The sequence below is a fragment of the Giraffa tippelskirchi genome, chromosome 9 (genome assembly GCF_054371585.1).
Source record: "Giraffa tippelskirchi isolate mGirTip1 chromosome 9, T2T-mGirTip1v1.2.pri, whole genome shotgun sequence".
In the NCBI taxonomy this organism is placed as follows: Eukaryota; Metazoa; Chordata; class Mammalia; order Artiodactyla; family Giraffidae; genus Giraffa; species Giraffa tippelskirchi.
The window spans coordinates 91,515,061-91,530,686 of NC_137283.1; the positions used below are offsets into that span (position 1 = coordinate 91,515,061).

Genomic DNA, 15,626 nt, shown 5'->3' on the forward strand with positions numbered 1-15,626 from the left:
ACAAAGGGCTTTTTTGTGAAAACATCGAGGCAAACTCACATAAAGAAAGGGGGCTTTGGCTTTACCTGTCCCGAACAGGTCTATGCTAGGAGCAGCCTCTGGCTTAGGCGCGGGGGCGACTTCAGGAGCAGACTCAAACAAATCTAAGACCAAGAACACACATGCCTTTACTCAACAGGACGAACCCGCCAGAAACCGCCTCACTTTCCAGTTGCAGGTGAGCACTTTTGGAAGAGTTCTGAAACGAGCTGCAAATGGTTGCTGAAGAACCATTTCATGACACTGACATCATGCAGTCAAGAGTTGCGTATGCAGGACACCGCAAGGACCGGAATACAATCCACCGGGTGGCAAGAGTTCAATGACAACGACAATGACAACAAAAAAATTACCACCAAAGATATCTAGAGCAGGAGGAGCGGAGGTGGTGGTGGCGGAGGTGGTGGCAGTGGCAGCGGCGGCGGCGGTGGCAGCGGCAGTGGCAGCGGTGGCAGCTGCGACGGCGGGAGCAGGAGAAGGAGCAGTGGCGGGAACCGGAGGGGCTGTGCTAGCTGTAGGGGTAACTACAGGAACACTGGTCTCAGGTGGCTTCATTGCAAAGAGGTCCAGCTCGGGTGCAGCCTCTGCACTACCTTCAGACGGGGCAAAGGGGTCTTGGGGAAAGGAAAGTGGAGACACACACACAGCATCAGTAAGGAAACAGGCAAGAGAGCAGCGTTATAACTACCGGGACCAAGACACCTGGCACAGATATTCACACGCTAGCTAGGCTTTAGGCTGCTGGCAAGGCATTAGGCTGCTTGCTTTGAGCTACTACCCTACTAGGGGGGTCAGTGATTAGCATGTTCTTCTGAAGAGAAAAGAAAATTTAGCAGGTACCACGAATTCAGAAACTGAAACACTTCCAAGTATTTGTCAGATTAGACTACGGTCTAGGATTGGAGATTGTTATTTTTTAAATGCTCACTTAATCTGGTCAATTTGGTAGCTTGGAAGATTCATGAAAACATGACTATATATTGGAATTCAGTGTTACAAAAAGGGTACAATATATTGATAGCATTTATGGTTGTTGCTGAGTTGCTAAGTCGTGTTGGACTCTTTTAAAACCCCATGGATTATAGCCCATCAGGCTCCTCTGTCCATGGGGTTTCCAAGGCAAGAATACTAGAGTGGGCTGCCATTTCCTTCTCCAAGGGATCTTCTCAACCCAGGAATCGAACCCGCATCTCCTGCATTTCAGGCAGATTCTTTACCACTAAGCCAACAGGGAAGTCCATCAATAGCATTAGAGGGGAACAAAAACATTAAGGCAGCATACTTGCAGTGACAAAAATTGTCAATCTTGAGAAATTGTCAATTTTGAACAGTATGCCCCTTCGTTTTCTTAATGTTTTAATTGTCAGCATTCTTCATTCTGTTAGGAGGAGTGATATTTTATGCTCAGAAGAAAGTAAAATTAGAAACACAGAGGGCCACGTCTAGCTATGGGGGTTTCACATCAGGACAAAACAACGACAGACAGGCTCAGGACTGGAAACCCACCATTTCCTGAACAAGCATCAAGTGCCGCTGCTACGGGGGTTGGGGGGGCCGGTGCGGTAGCCCCTTCGGATGCTGTAGGGGCCTCCCCAGGAGAAGCTGCAAAGGCATCTTGGGTGCAGGTTTTAAAACAACAGAAATGAAAGGGATAAAAAGAGAAGAAAAATATAGTAAAAGAACCATGTTAAATTGCAAAGAAGGCTCCCTTATACAACATGAATTCTTAAAATCCATTTTTACGGCCCATGCACTACTGGCAGTCACGGAACAATGACTCTTGGTGCCCCTTCATGTTGGTTACATGCAAAGTGGTGCAGTGTGGAGCCTGCTGAGATCTGTGAGGATCCAAAGGGTAACAGGATTCTCATTGTATAAGGGCTCTGAGAAGCATGTTTTATGCATCACTAGAAAGTAATGGATGTGAAAATTAAAACACAAAAATTACTTTCTTAGGCAGTTTGAGACATTGAGCTTTCATTATTTATATACTATGTTACTATGATGTCTCTGACCCATGGTTTCTAGCAAGCATGAATGTCCTCTTTAATGCCAATAAAATTAAATATACAATGACATAAACCATTTTAATTTAAATTTTCTTTTATAGTCTAGGCAAAATTGCACTGTTAACATGACATAGATTATATATTCATAAGTTAAACTTTCATTATCCCTGAGAAACATTTTCAGACACAACCAAGAATTTGCTTTAAAGAACTAAAGAAAAAAATGAGGTGATGATGCCATAATGCCTTTGACTTAAATTTATGGCTGTTTTCAAATAACTGCATTGCTCTAGTTATATGAAAAATTACCTGTTTTCAAGGAACTAAAAATAGTTTCATGTTTTGAAACTACAAGTGTATATTTACAGTAAATTATAATGATATACAGTAGATTCATTAACATACAGGCAGCCTCCATTTATAAATCCCCAGTTTATAAATGGCTGATGTGTGCAAAGGATCCCCAGTGTGTTTCTGTCAACACACCACGTTAATTAGGGTAAAATTAGTTTTACCTGGAGTTTTCAAAGAAACCCTTTCATTCCAAAGTAGAAAAGAAATGAAGTTATCATAAACATGACCTGCCTAGAAGAAATTCCTGGAAAGTGGGGACCAAAAAGTACCTGCCACTTACCTGCTAGACTTATATCCTAAACTGCTGCCTTCTGCAATACTTACCAGCGTTCCTAGAACACTGCTCCCCCAGCCATTAAAAAGAATTTGTCAAACAAAATGCTACCCAGTATTTCCCCTTTCTCAGAGATTTACCCGGTCTATTAAGCGGCAGGAAATCCTACAGTCAAGACACTTGTTTCTCAGTTTAACCCAGAGTGTTTCAAATGGATCTGAGTATGAGACTCACTATGGTAACATCCTGAAACCCAGCATTAACAAACATTAAACATTAGAGACTCTCGTGGGTTAAAAGGTCCTTGACAAAAAACACCAATATCCCTGGAATGGACAACAGGACAATCATATGTTACAGCCTGATTTGATTTGACTGCTTCTCATAGCTACACTGAGGGAATACGTTCTGATAAAGGTCAGTCAAGGGAGATGGTGAATAATAATAATGGCACAGGAAAAGCACCCTCGGGGATAGGAGAGCCAGCCTCCCCAGATGCCAGGCTAAGGATACTATCACAGAAGACTTAGGGCAACACGAAAGCACCAAGAACTGGGGCCAGCAGTCTAAGGGAAGGTTTGTTGCTATTGTTCGGTCACTAAGTCATGTCCGACTCTGCAATCCCATGGACTGTTGAAAATATTTTGCCGTGAGTCAGGTCTGTTTTCTTTCTTTTTATTCTTATAAAATCTGGAACTGAGGATAGTGTGATTGGAAGCAACAGAAACAGTAATAGCAGTCACTATTTGTGTGCCAGTCACTGGGTAAATATTTCATTGGCATTATTACATTTAATTCCTACAACTCTCTTGGGATGTAAGTTCTATCATCTCCACTTTGTAGATAAGAGAATGGAAACTTGTAAACTCTGAGGATTTGCCCAAGGTTTGGGAAATGGCAGAGTCAGGATTTGGCTGTAAGCTGTCTAACTGAAGTTTGTGTTTAACCACTCTACTGTGATGAACTGTGGCACTTTCTACTATACTGTTCCCTCCTCGTAGGATTGAATTAAGTACCAGTTACATTAGTGCTGTTGGCTTCCCTGGTGGCTTAGACAGTAAAGCAGCTGCCTACAATGCGGGAAACCCGGGTTCGATCCCTGGGTCGGGCAGATCCCCTGAAGAAGGAAATGGCAACCCACTCCAGTACTCTTGCCTGGAAAATCCCATGGACAGAGGAGCCTGGTAGGTTCCAGTCCACGTGGTCACAAGGAGTCGGACGCAACTGAGCGACTTTCACTTTCTTTCTTTCTTTCTACATGAGTGCTGAGTTCAAACAAGTATTCATGGGTGTGCCTCTTTAATGATCACTTCTGTGTAAGCAAATGAAACCCATATTTTAGCTATATCTTCAGGAAAGGTGGTTTTTTTATTTTTTCCCTGTCAGCAAGACATCTCCTTTTAATGCTTCTCTGAAACTAAACATTATAAACTTAACTCGTCTACTACTGTCAAAACTGCTCTTAAACAAAGGACCCCCAGGTGCTCCAGCCCGTGGCTTTTAAGTCCTCCCAGCACAGGAGATGGAGATGTGAATGAATGAGACTGGATGATCCCAACCCCACAGCCACTGTATGACTGTAGCCATGAAAGGAACCCTGAGAGAGAACTGTCCAGCTGAGCTCAGCAGACCCCCAAGACTGTGAGACTGTGAGAGATAATAAAGCAATTATGATGTTGTTTTTTAAAAAAACAATAAAACTTCTTAGCTACCCAGCTTTCTTTCATAATTGATGGCAGCATTATCCTTCCAGCATTGAAAGCTAAAACCACCTCCAATCTAGTTTTCTTTCCGTTGTTACCCACTCGCCTTTCATGTCTACGTTCTGCCAATTACCAACCCCTGCTATTTCTAGGAAATGTGTGTTCCTGCTTTTCTGCAGTTATGGACTTGGTCCAGTCTTACCCAGAAAACCAGTCTCTCAGACACTGTGCAGTCTAGCCTTCTCTTTCTTCTGGCAACATAGGAAGAATTTTCCCCCTAAATTTTTATCATGTGCTGACTTCCTATGTGAAAAATTTCTTACTGCTCTTGTCCTCCCCAGGCTGAACTATCCCTCCTTGTCTTCTCCAGCCACATAAGCCATCTTTAAATCACATAGGTAGCACAAAGATTTCAATCATTCTCAACATCTTGAGCCCAAAGTCATCACCATTTCATTTTCTTTCACAGAGGTCTCAGGTTATAACATTCTTCCATTAAGTCTAGTTGTAAGGGCTTATACTTAAGTATTGATTTTAAGGAAAGTTAATTAACTTTGTTAAGCAGCCTGTGCAAATGAAGTCAGGCTTGGGAAGCAAGTTCTTTGGTTTTCGAGCCACTTGGTACTGTGTTGACAGCCTACCATCTTCATGCAGGATGCTCACAAATTAACACAGTTGACTGAAAGGGTATCCTGGCAAATGCAAGAGGAATTAGCATCAATTTAGCATTGCACTGCTTAGAAAAACACTGTGTTGTTAAAAAAAAAAAAAGTTGTTGTTACTAAAGTTTACATCAATGAAAAACAGAATGTTTAAAAAAATTTTGTTTTCTCTTAATATCTGTTTTATTAATTTTTTAAAGCACAACACTGCCTTCCAGTCCTGTTCTGCCTGACCACAGAAGACAGGTTTTATTTTTTAAAAAGGTCCTTTTAAAAAATAAAGCATTTAGCAAATATGTTTCTTAAAAAATGCTTTTAATGACTTACACTGAAATGACTAAAACATTATGTAGGTATCAATCTGAGTATTTTAAAATAACAGATAGTCCCTATTTTTCAAATCTGTAATGAAAATATAAGACCAAAATGCACAGAAAATTTTAATGTTTAATATTTCTGAAAATTAAAAAATTAGCCATTTTAAAATGCATTAATCCTATTTCTAAAGTCTATTTAATCCTAATAGCCATGTTACATAAAACCTCATAGGGGCATATTTTAAAGTCATATACGTGAAATAACTGATGCTCTTATTATTCAAAAGTTCTACCACTTGCCCATTTTAAAGATACATTTTTTTTAAAATGGCCACACAACATGACCAGAGAGATTTTAGTTTGAATTTTAATTTAAAGTCCTACCACTATATGATTTCTTATAAATCCATAAAGAACATGGAAGAAACCAGGGAATACCACTGAAATCTACTAACATAAAGCATACAGTGAAACACATAAATTTATGAACATAAAGGTTAGAGATTTTACAGTTACCAGTGGCCAGGAGACAGTTTACAGAATTAGAAAGATTAGTAAAAATAATTGTAATGAGATTTGCAGAGGTCCTCATCTCCTCAGCCTCCAGCCAGATGGCTAGAAAGGATTGGTGAAATCAGAGAAGAGCTTCCATTCTTTGGCATTAAGTAATATGATTTGCTACAGTACTGACCTTTTAAACTTGTATTGCAGGGAGAAAGAATGACATCATAAAAATATTTCCAAACATACAGATTCTTCTGCTTGATGGATGTCATCAAAGCAGTAATGATCAACACAAACAGCATAATGGCACAAAGAATATTTCCAAGAAATATCTTAGGCTTTAGAGGAGCATGAGAGAAGCTAGATGGAGTTGATTGATTTCTTATAGGCAATTAAGCTCCTTCAAATGGACTGAAAAACAAAAATCTAAATAGCTAAAGGAACAGAAATGTTTACATACAAAATTGTTACCTCCCTGCTTATATTTTTCTTGAATTTTCCTGTTAACATAAGCCTATGAGAAACCATCCATACTCTAGACCAATCACAGGGGAAGAAGGAGGGGATGAAGAGGTTGATTTTATAAACGTAAACTAAAACTCTAATTTCTGGTCTCAAAAGTTACAGAGGCACAACTGAAAAACTAACTTTCTCTGGCAAATAATTCTTCATAGTAAACTATTTAAGAATCTGAAAATCCCTTCTACTTGTTAAAATAAACGCAGATTTTTTCTGTAATAGCATGGCACTGCAGCAAGGCAGCAGCAAACTGCCTCACATGAAACAGAGGCAACACTGCAGTGTCAAGCTGAGGACTCCTTGTCTTCGACACCGTTGGCGAGCTTCGGAGAGGGGCACACAGGAGCGTTACGTGATGGTGTGTAAGCGTATGCTCTCAGGGGAATCTAGGAGTCCTACTAGAACCTGCCAAAACTCTCTTGCCCCCACCACATTGTTTGCATCCACTGTTTTTTTTTTTTTGCATCCTCTGATTTCTTTACCATATTCTCAAAATGCCCTGGGAAAGATGTTATGTTGAAATGAAGAAACATAAAACTATGATGATTATAGCACTATTCAATGTACACATCTAAAATAAGCACTTCTCCAGGTTTGGACACAAGCACCACTCAAGATGGGAAGATGTAAATAAAGTGGCTTCAGATGGTTCATTGGGTCCGGGCATGTTATACTGGCAGAGCCTAGGATATCTGACTCAGGCTTACAGCTGTAAACCAACTCTGTCAGAATTTACATTTGCATGGAAAAAAATATTTTCAGACTATAATTTCAAAGTCTGATCTAAAACCTGTTTTCAATCAGCACTGTAAGTACTGACTCCAGTGATCTCTCAAAGTTCTGAAGCCAAAGATAATCCAAATCTTTGCTTGCAAAGAAGAAGCTTAAGGTTGCAAAAATGGATGTCCTTTAACTCTTTTCAGAGACCTCTAGGTCTGAACTTTTAGAGGACTTTTTGTCTTAAAAAATAACTTAGATCAGAATTTCCCCTCCCATATTCCCCAAATATTTTTTTCCTTCTCAACTAGTTCAAATCTAAAAAGAAATTCCAAAAACCCAATCCTAAAAATGGAAGGATAGAAGGATCTGAGACCACCCTTATAGATACTGCAGGGCTTGAGCCCATATATGGGACAAGAGTCCTAATAGTGACTTAAATTGTAACTTTGCAAAAAAATAGAAAATAAAATAGGTCCAAAGCATTGCAACCTGTGCTCTAAAAGCACTAAAATTAAATGAAGTTGACAAACTGAGCAAAGATATATATGAACAAACATTTAAAAAGTACTTAAAAGTTGTGTCATACTGTTCTATTGTGTAAAATATTTGAAACATCTTCATACTATGGTAATTTTAGTAATCCTGGGAGGAAAATGAAAGAAGAGTGACGTGACTGACTAACCTCCAAAGAGATCGACGTCAGCAGTGACAGCAGTGACAGTTGTGGTAGTTGAGGCAGAGGCTGCAGGAGCTGCAGTTTCAGCAGTTGTAGCAGGAGGAGTAGGTTCTGGTGCAAACGGATCTGAGATCTGCGCTTCGGAGGGAACAGAGGAAAGTGCAGCCAGAGAATCTACGTCGCACCAGACGCAGAACAAATGGAAGAGAAGAAAAGGAAAGGACAAAAGATATACCAGGCTCCAAATGATCAAAGTGAGGACAATTATTAAGATACGGAAGTCTCTCAAAACAGAAGTTTACAGATAAAGCTTTACTCACCCTCTCCCAAAAGGTCTATTGATGTCCACGGGGTCAGCAAATGAAGAAATAAGAGATAAAGCTGAAACTTTCAACCACACCAATGTCCAAGCAGGGTGAGGTACTCACTGAAGAAATTTTAGCTTTATGTACCTTTCTGGACCATTTGTAATTAAAAAATAAATGTTACCTATTATTGTCATGGAACTTTAGAGCCAGAAGTGACCTTAGGGATCCTCTAGATCAAATTTCCAATTTCACAGATGGGAAAACTGAGAGCAAGGGAGGTCAAGAGACTTACCTTAAGTTAGATCTAAATGACTCTGATGAACTCAACTGATTTCTTAACAGATTACCATTTCATCTGCTTTGGTTGATTTCATTATACTATAATTGTCAATTCTGAAGAAACCACAGTTAATTGAACTTTGCTGATCCTCTTTATTTGATGTGTCATTTCAGTGTAGAATACCAGAGCATGAATAGAAGCTTTAAAATGGCTATAGTTTGACTGTGCAACATATTAACTTGAATGAAAGTTTAAGCATTAAAGAAAAGAAACTCAAACCTATTTTCTTCTTCATAAGTTTCATATTACCAGATGTTTTTTGGTTTAATATATGACTTTTACACTTATAAACATTATGTGACAACATATGAAAATTATTTTCAAGATGAATGTGAGACATTCTGTAGTATCAAAACTTTTCAGCTCTTCTGAGGTCAGCATTCCATTGAGAGGTTCATACTTTCTTAGTGATCAACAGTGGGATTACAGATGGCATCCTAAATAATAAGCCTAAGAGGGATTATTTTTAACTATAGTATGACTTTAAGTTAAACATTTAGAGTGTCCAATGCGTTCCTCTAGTATCAGTCATGTGATACATCTCAGGGGTCACATATGAATTCATGAATGTTACTGGAAATTTATTTTAAACTTGAATAAACTTTATCAAAGTTTATCAAAACTCCTTTGGAAGCTATTTTTTTCAGAGCTTTAAAAACGATAGGAGAACTCAGTAAACCAAAAGATCCAGAAGACATTTAAAAGGTTGAGAACATAAATTTGACATTAATAATAATTACTTTAGACATAAAGACACACAGACTGAAAATGAAAAGCCAGGGTAGCAATACTTATGTGAGACAAAACACACTTTAAAATAAACACTGTTATAAGAGACAAAGAAATATATTACATACTAATCAAGGGATCGATTAATGAAGAAAATATGATAATTGTAAACATATATGTATCCAACATGTATGTGTGTGTATGTGCTCAGTCTTTCAGTCATGTCTGACTCTTTGCGAACCCATGGATTGTAGCCCTCCAGGCTTCCCTGTCCATGTAATTTTCCAGGCAAGACTACTGGAGCAGGTTGCCATTTCCTACTCCAGGGCATCTTCACGACCCAGGGATCAAATGTGAGTCTCTTGTGTCTCCTGCATTGGCAGGCAGATTCTTTACCAATGCACCACCTGAGAAGCCCCACGCAATCGACATAGGAGCACTTAAATACATAAAGTAAGTATTAACAGACATAAAGGGAGTAACTGACAGTAACACAAAAGGAGTAGGGGACTTATATCAATGGACAGATCATCAAAACAGAAAATCAATAAGGAGACACTGGCCTTAAACTACATATTAGATCAGACAGACTTTATACATGTATTTTTTATTTTATATAAATTTAAATGCTTATGCACACACATATATAAACAATCCATCCAAAAGTAGTAGAATACACATTCTTTCCAAGAGCACATGGAACACTCTCTAGGATAGATCACACACTAGGCAACAAAGGAAGTCTCAGTAAATTTAAGAAGACTAAAATAATATCAAGGACCTTTTCCAAACACAATGCTGAGACTAGAAATCAACCACATGAAAAAAACTCAAAAAACACAAACCCATGGAGGCTGAACAGCACATTACTAAACAAATGGATCACTGAAGAAATAAAAAAAGGAAATAAAAAATACCTAGAGACAAGTGAAAATTAAATACAGTGACTCAAAATCTATGGGAAGCAGCAAAAACAATTCTAAGAGGAAGCTTTATAGCAACACAAGCCTATCTCAGGAAATGAGAAAAATCTCAAATACAACATAACCTTACATGTAAAAGAACTATAAAAAGGAGATCAAACAGAAGTTAGAATAAGGAAAGAAATCATAGAGATCAGAGCAGAAATAAATGAAATAGAGATTCAAAAACAACAGAAAAGATCAATGAAACTGAGTGCTGTCTCTTTGAAAAAATAAAATGAATAAACTTTTAGCCAGATTCATTACAGAAAAAAGGAAGAGAGGATCCAAATCAATAAAATCAGAAATGAAAAAGGAGAAGTTATAACCAACACCACAAAGGATCATAAGAGATTCCTACAAACAATTAAACACCAAAAAATGGGCAATCTAGAATAAATGGATAATTTCTCAATACTGAATCAAGAAAAAAAATAAAGGATTTAAAACAAAAAGTATGAAAGATTAAAACATTAGTTCCTTGCTCTTTTGTTCCTCAATCTTTTGTTAGGATGGAGGGTGACAAGAATGATAGAAAAAGATGGAAAGTAAAATTTCCTAGGAAAATGTACAGTGATTAAGCATATTGGTGGATAACTGATGCTGAAAAACTTTTTCTACTCTTGGAAACCACAGGTTTTACTCTCCAAAATCTTAATTTTCTACATGAAGCATAATTTATCTTAGGTATTTCTTGGTTTGTGCAAAATTTTCTCTACTATGAAAGTGAGTTCCTATTATAGGATGATGGGAACAGTTATCAAATATTCTCAAAACTGCTACTTTTTATAGAGGATTAAACTATTAAACGGAGAAGGCAATGGCACTCCACTCCAGTACTCTTGCCTGGAAAATCCCATGGATGGAGGAGCCTGGTAGGCTACAGTCCATGGGGTCGCTAAGAGTTGGACACGACTGAGCGACTTCACTTTCACTTTTCCCTTTCACGCACTGGAGAAGGAAATGGCAACCCACTCCAGTATTCTTGCCTGGAGAATCCCAGGGATGGCAGAGCCTGGTGGGCTGCCGTCTATGGGGTCGCACAGAGTCGGACACGACTGAAGCGACTTAGCAGTAGCAGTAAACTATTAAAAAAAACACCCACTACAGCATAAGAGTTCAATTCATTTGCAAGTAGTACTTAATCAGAGCCTTTTTTTGTTTTTGTATTACAGAAATTGCTAGAAAACATTCCCCGTAACCAAGGAAACAGAACTACAACTAAATTAACAAGGAGATCTATATGGTGCAGTGAGATGGAGTCACACTGTAGATTAAGTGTGTTAATATATTTAAGTGCTCACCCATATCCAGAACATATCAAATGCTTGATAATGAAAGTTAATAATAGTAATGGCTTAGATGGTAGCTAGCCTGATTGTGCTGATCATTTCAGAATGTACAGAAATGCTGAATGTAGTATACTTGAAACTAATATAATTGGCGTATGCCAATTATACTTCAATAAAAAAAGAGCAACAGCTAACATTTAAGATGACATAGGACTATGAATTTCAAAGTTTCTATAAATCTTTCACAGAGAGAAAGTGTGTGTGTATGTGTGTGTGTATGTATACATGAATGTGCATGAAAACAACCTACAGATATGCCCTACCTACATTTAATTAACAAGCAAAAGGTAATATGGGTCACAAACACTGCTTATAGTATAGCTATTAATAATATTCATGTGGAAACAAAGTCATGTGGTCACATAATATTGATGAGCCTTCAAGAGTGTGTTAATAAATTTCTATTAAGTCTATTAATTCTAAGAAAACCCTAGGAGTAATTCTGTATTTCTCAAAAAGTAGAAATTTTACTTCAAGCATTTACAATAAGAAATTAGCCATTTTCCAGTTCTAAGATACACAGAAATACAATACACACACACTCACTTGTTTGTACAGAAGGATGCATTTATTATGAAGAAAAAAACACTCTCCCTATTATGGGGAGAAAGATAGGGATTTTAAAAATGCCTTGTATTCTTTCAGTCAAAGATGATCATTATTGGCCAACAGAATGCTACATGTAATATGCACTATTTAAATTAAATTTATAAAATATGAATATGCTAAATTTGGTTCACACCAATAAGAAGTACTATCCTTTACAATATGTCCCTTAAATTGGCAATATTTATTAGTACCCAGAACCCTTATGAGAAATTTGTAAACACTTGATGTGGACACATCATTAGAAAATGAAATTCTCTTACTATCATTATGGCCAGAAAAGAACATACAGATTTCTCAAGAGGCAGGTCAGGTGGTCTGGTATTCCCATCTCTTTAAGAATTTTTCAGAGTTTGTTGTGGTCCACACAGTTAAAGGTTTTGGCATAGTCAATAAAGCACAACAAAACATATTTGTTATAATTTAGAATCCTCTTCAAATATCACTGTGTATCTATAGAATAAATGCAAACTCAAGGTAACTATGGGGCCTTTCAGGTAATCTCAGTGGTAAAGAATCTGCCTACTAAGCAGGAGATGCAGGTTCGATCCCTGGGTTGGGGAGATCCCCTGGAGAAGGAAATGGCCACCCACGTCAGCATTCTTGCCTGGGTAATCCCATGGACAGACGAGCCTAGTGGGCTATAGTGCATGGGATCACAAAAGAGTTGGACACAACTTGGCAACTAAACAGTAGCAGCAAAGGTAACTATTATCTCTCAACTTCATATTATCCTATATATTTACTTGAATTAATTAGGAAAAAAACTGGTGTACGTGTCGTACTCCTTTTCCTATTAGTTGACTCTTTTCCAATGAGTCAACTCTTCGCATGAGGTGGCCAAAGTATTGGAGTTTCAGCTTCAACATCAGTCCTTCCAATGAACACCCAGGACTGATCTCCTTTAGGATGGATTAATTGGATCTCCTTGCAGTCCAAGGGACTCTAAAGAGTCTTCTCCAACACCACAGTTCAAAAGCATCAATTCTGCGGCACTCAGCTTTCTTCACCGTCCAACTCGCACATCCATACATGATCACTGGAAAAACCATAGCCTTGACTAGATGGACTTTTGTTGGCAAAGTAATGTCTCTGCTTTTAAATATGCTATCTAGGTTGGCCATAACCTTCCTTCCAAGGAGTAAGCGTCTTTTAATTTCATGGCTGCAACCACCATCAGCAGTGATTTTGGAGCCCCCAAAAATAAAGTCTGACACTGTTTCCACTGTGTCCCCATCTTTTTCCCATGAAGTGATGGGACCAGATGCCATGATCTTAGTTTTCTGAATGTTGAGCTTTAAGCCAACTTTTTCACTCTCCTCTTTCATGTTCATCAAGAGGCTCTTTAGTTCTTCACTTTCTGCCATAAGGGTGGTGTCATCTGCATATCTGAAGTTATTGATATTTCCCCCAGCAATCTTGATTCCAGCTTATGTTTCTTACAGCCAAGCGTTTCTCATGATGTACTCTGCATATAAGTTAAATAAGCAGGGTGACAATATACAGCCTTGACGTACTCCTTTTCCTATTTGGAACCAGTCTGTTGTTCCATGTCCAGTTCTAACTGTTGCTTCCTGATCTGCATACAGGTTTCTCAAGAGACAGGTCAGATGGTCTGGTATTCCCATCTCTTTCAGAATTTTCCAGTTTATTGTGATCCACACAGTCAAAGTCTTTGGCATAGTCAATAAAGCAGAAATAGATGTTTTTCTGGAACTCTCTCGCTTTTTCGATGATCCAGCGGATATTGGCACTTTGATCTCTGGTTCCTCTGCCTTTTCTAAAACCAGCTTGAACATCTGGAAGTTCACGGTTCACGTATTGCTGAAGCCTGGCTTGGAGAATTTTGAGCATTACTTTACTAGGATGTGAGATGAGTGCAATTGTGTGGTAGTTTGAGCATTCTTTGGCATTGCCTTTCTTTGGGATTGGAACCAAAACTGACCTTTTCCAGTCCTGTGGCCACTGCTGAGTTTTCCAGATTTGCTGGCATATTGAGTGCAGCACTTTCACAGCTAGCAACTTGATTTCACAACTAGTTACTTTCATTTTGTTACCAAAAAACTCAGAAATAAAATCAAGAGATTATAGCAGGTTCTTCTGATGTCACTCTGCCAATGTTTACCAAGCTCACCCAAGGATTGTTTAATTACCTATGCAATGAAGCTTCATTTGATGTTTCAATTTAACATTAGTTAAGGACTCTGATTCTCAAGTGATGTATTGAGTTACAGCTCTTGTCTGCTAGTGATATAAATAATACTCTGTTTGGGAGAAAAGATAACCTCAAGACATGATTTTTATTGCCCTATTGGACATTAACCAGTTTTTTACCCAACCTAGTCATCTTATTTTTTTTTTTTTTTTTTTTTATTACTACATATCAATTAGAATGACTAAATTTTTTTTTTTTTTTTTTTTGTTTTTTTTTTTTTTTTTTTTTTTTTATAAATTTATTTATTTTAGTTGGGGGCTAATTACTTTACAATATTGTAATAGTTTTTGCCATACATTGACATGAATCAGCCATGGGTTTACATGTGTTCCCCTTCCCGGACCCCCCACCCACCTCCCTCCCCATCCCATCCTTCTGGATCATCCCATTGCCCCGGCCCTGAGCCCTTGTCACATGCATCGAACATGGAATGGTGCTCTGTTTCACATATGACAATACACATGTCTCAATGCCATTCTCCCAGAACGTCCCACCCTCACCTTCTCCCTCAGAGTCCATAAAATTGTTCCATGCATCTGTGTCTCTTATTCTGTCTCGCATGTAGGGTTATCGTTACCATCTTTCAAATTCCATATATATGCATTAGTATACTGTATTGTTGTTTTTCTTTCTGGCTTACTTCACTCTGTATAATGGGCTCCAGTTTCATCCATCTCAGTAGAACCGATTCAAATGTATTTTTTTTAATGGCTGAGTAATATTCCATTGTGTATATGTACCACAGCTTCCTTATCCATTCGTCTGCTGATGGACATCTAGGTTGCTTCCATGTCCTGGCTATTGTAAACAGTGCTGCGATGAACATTGGGGTACACGCGTCTCTTTCAATTCTGGTTTCCTCGGTGTATATGCCCAGCAGTGGGATTGCTGGGTCATATGGCAGTTCTATTCCCAGTTTTTTAAGGAATCTCCACACTGTTCTCCATAGTGGCTGTACTAGTTTGCATTCCCACCAACAGTGTAAGAGGGTTCCCTTTTCTCCACACCCTCTCCAGCATTTATTGCTTGTAGACTTTTGGATAGCAGCCATTCTGACTGGTGTGAAATGATACCTCATTGAGGTTTTGATTTGCATTTCTCTAATAATGAGTGATGTTGAGCATCTTTTCATGTGTTTGTTAGCCATCTGTATGTCTTCTTTGGAGAAATGTCTGTTTAGTTCTTTGGCCCATTTTTTGATTGGGTCGTTTATTTTTCGGGAATTCAGCTGCAGAAGTTGCTTGTATATTTTTGAGATTAATTGTTTGTCTGTTGCTTCATTTGCTATTATTTTCTCCCATTCTGAAGGCTGTCTTTTCACCTTGTTTATAGTTTCC

At 38.3% G+C, this 15,626-nt stretch overlaps 1 protein-coding gene across 24 annotated transcripts in view; it reads right to left on the reverse strand.

Annotated features, from left to right (window-relative positions):
• Positions 1-15,626, reverse strand: part of SNAP91 (synaptosome associated protein 91) — a 156,198-nt gene that overhangs the window by 38,745 nt on the left and 101,827 nt on the right. For 5 of the 24 annotated variants that reach the window (XM_081530468.1, XM_081530469.1, XM_081530474.1 and 2 more), the window contains exons 14-17: positions 7,784-7,951; positions 1,546-1,653; positions 393-653; positions 66-143 (exon numbers count right to left, since the gene is read on the reverse strand). The exons of 3 other annotated variants lie outside the window; for them this stretch is intronic. In XM_081530468.1, coding sequence (XP_081386594.1) covers positions 66-143; positions 393-653; positions 1,546-1,653; positions 7,784-7,951 — 615 coding nt within the window. Of the gene's footprint in view, positions 1-65; positions 144-392; positions 654-1,545; positions 1,654-7,783; positions 7,952-8,097; positions 8,113-15,626 lie in introns of all 24 variants that reach the window. 16 more of the 24 variants (XM_081530479.1, XM_081530476.1, XM_081530475.1 and 13 more) reach the window with 5 other exon arrangements.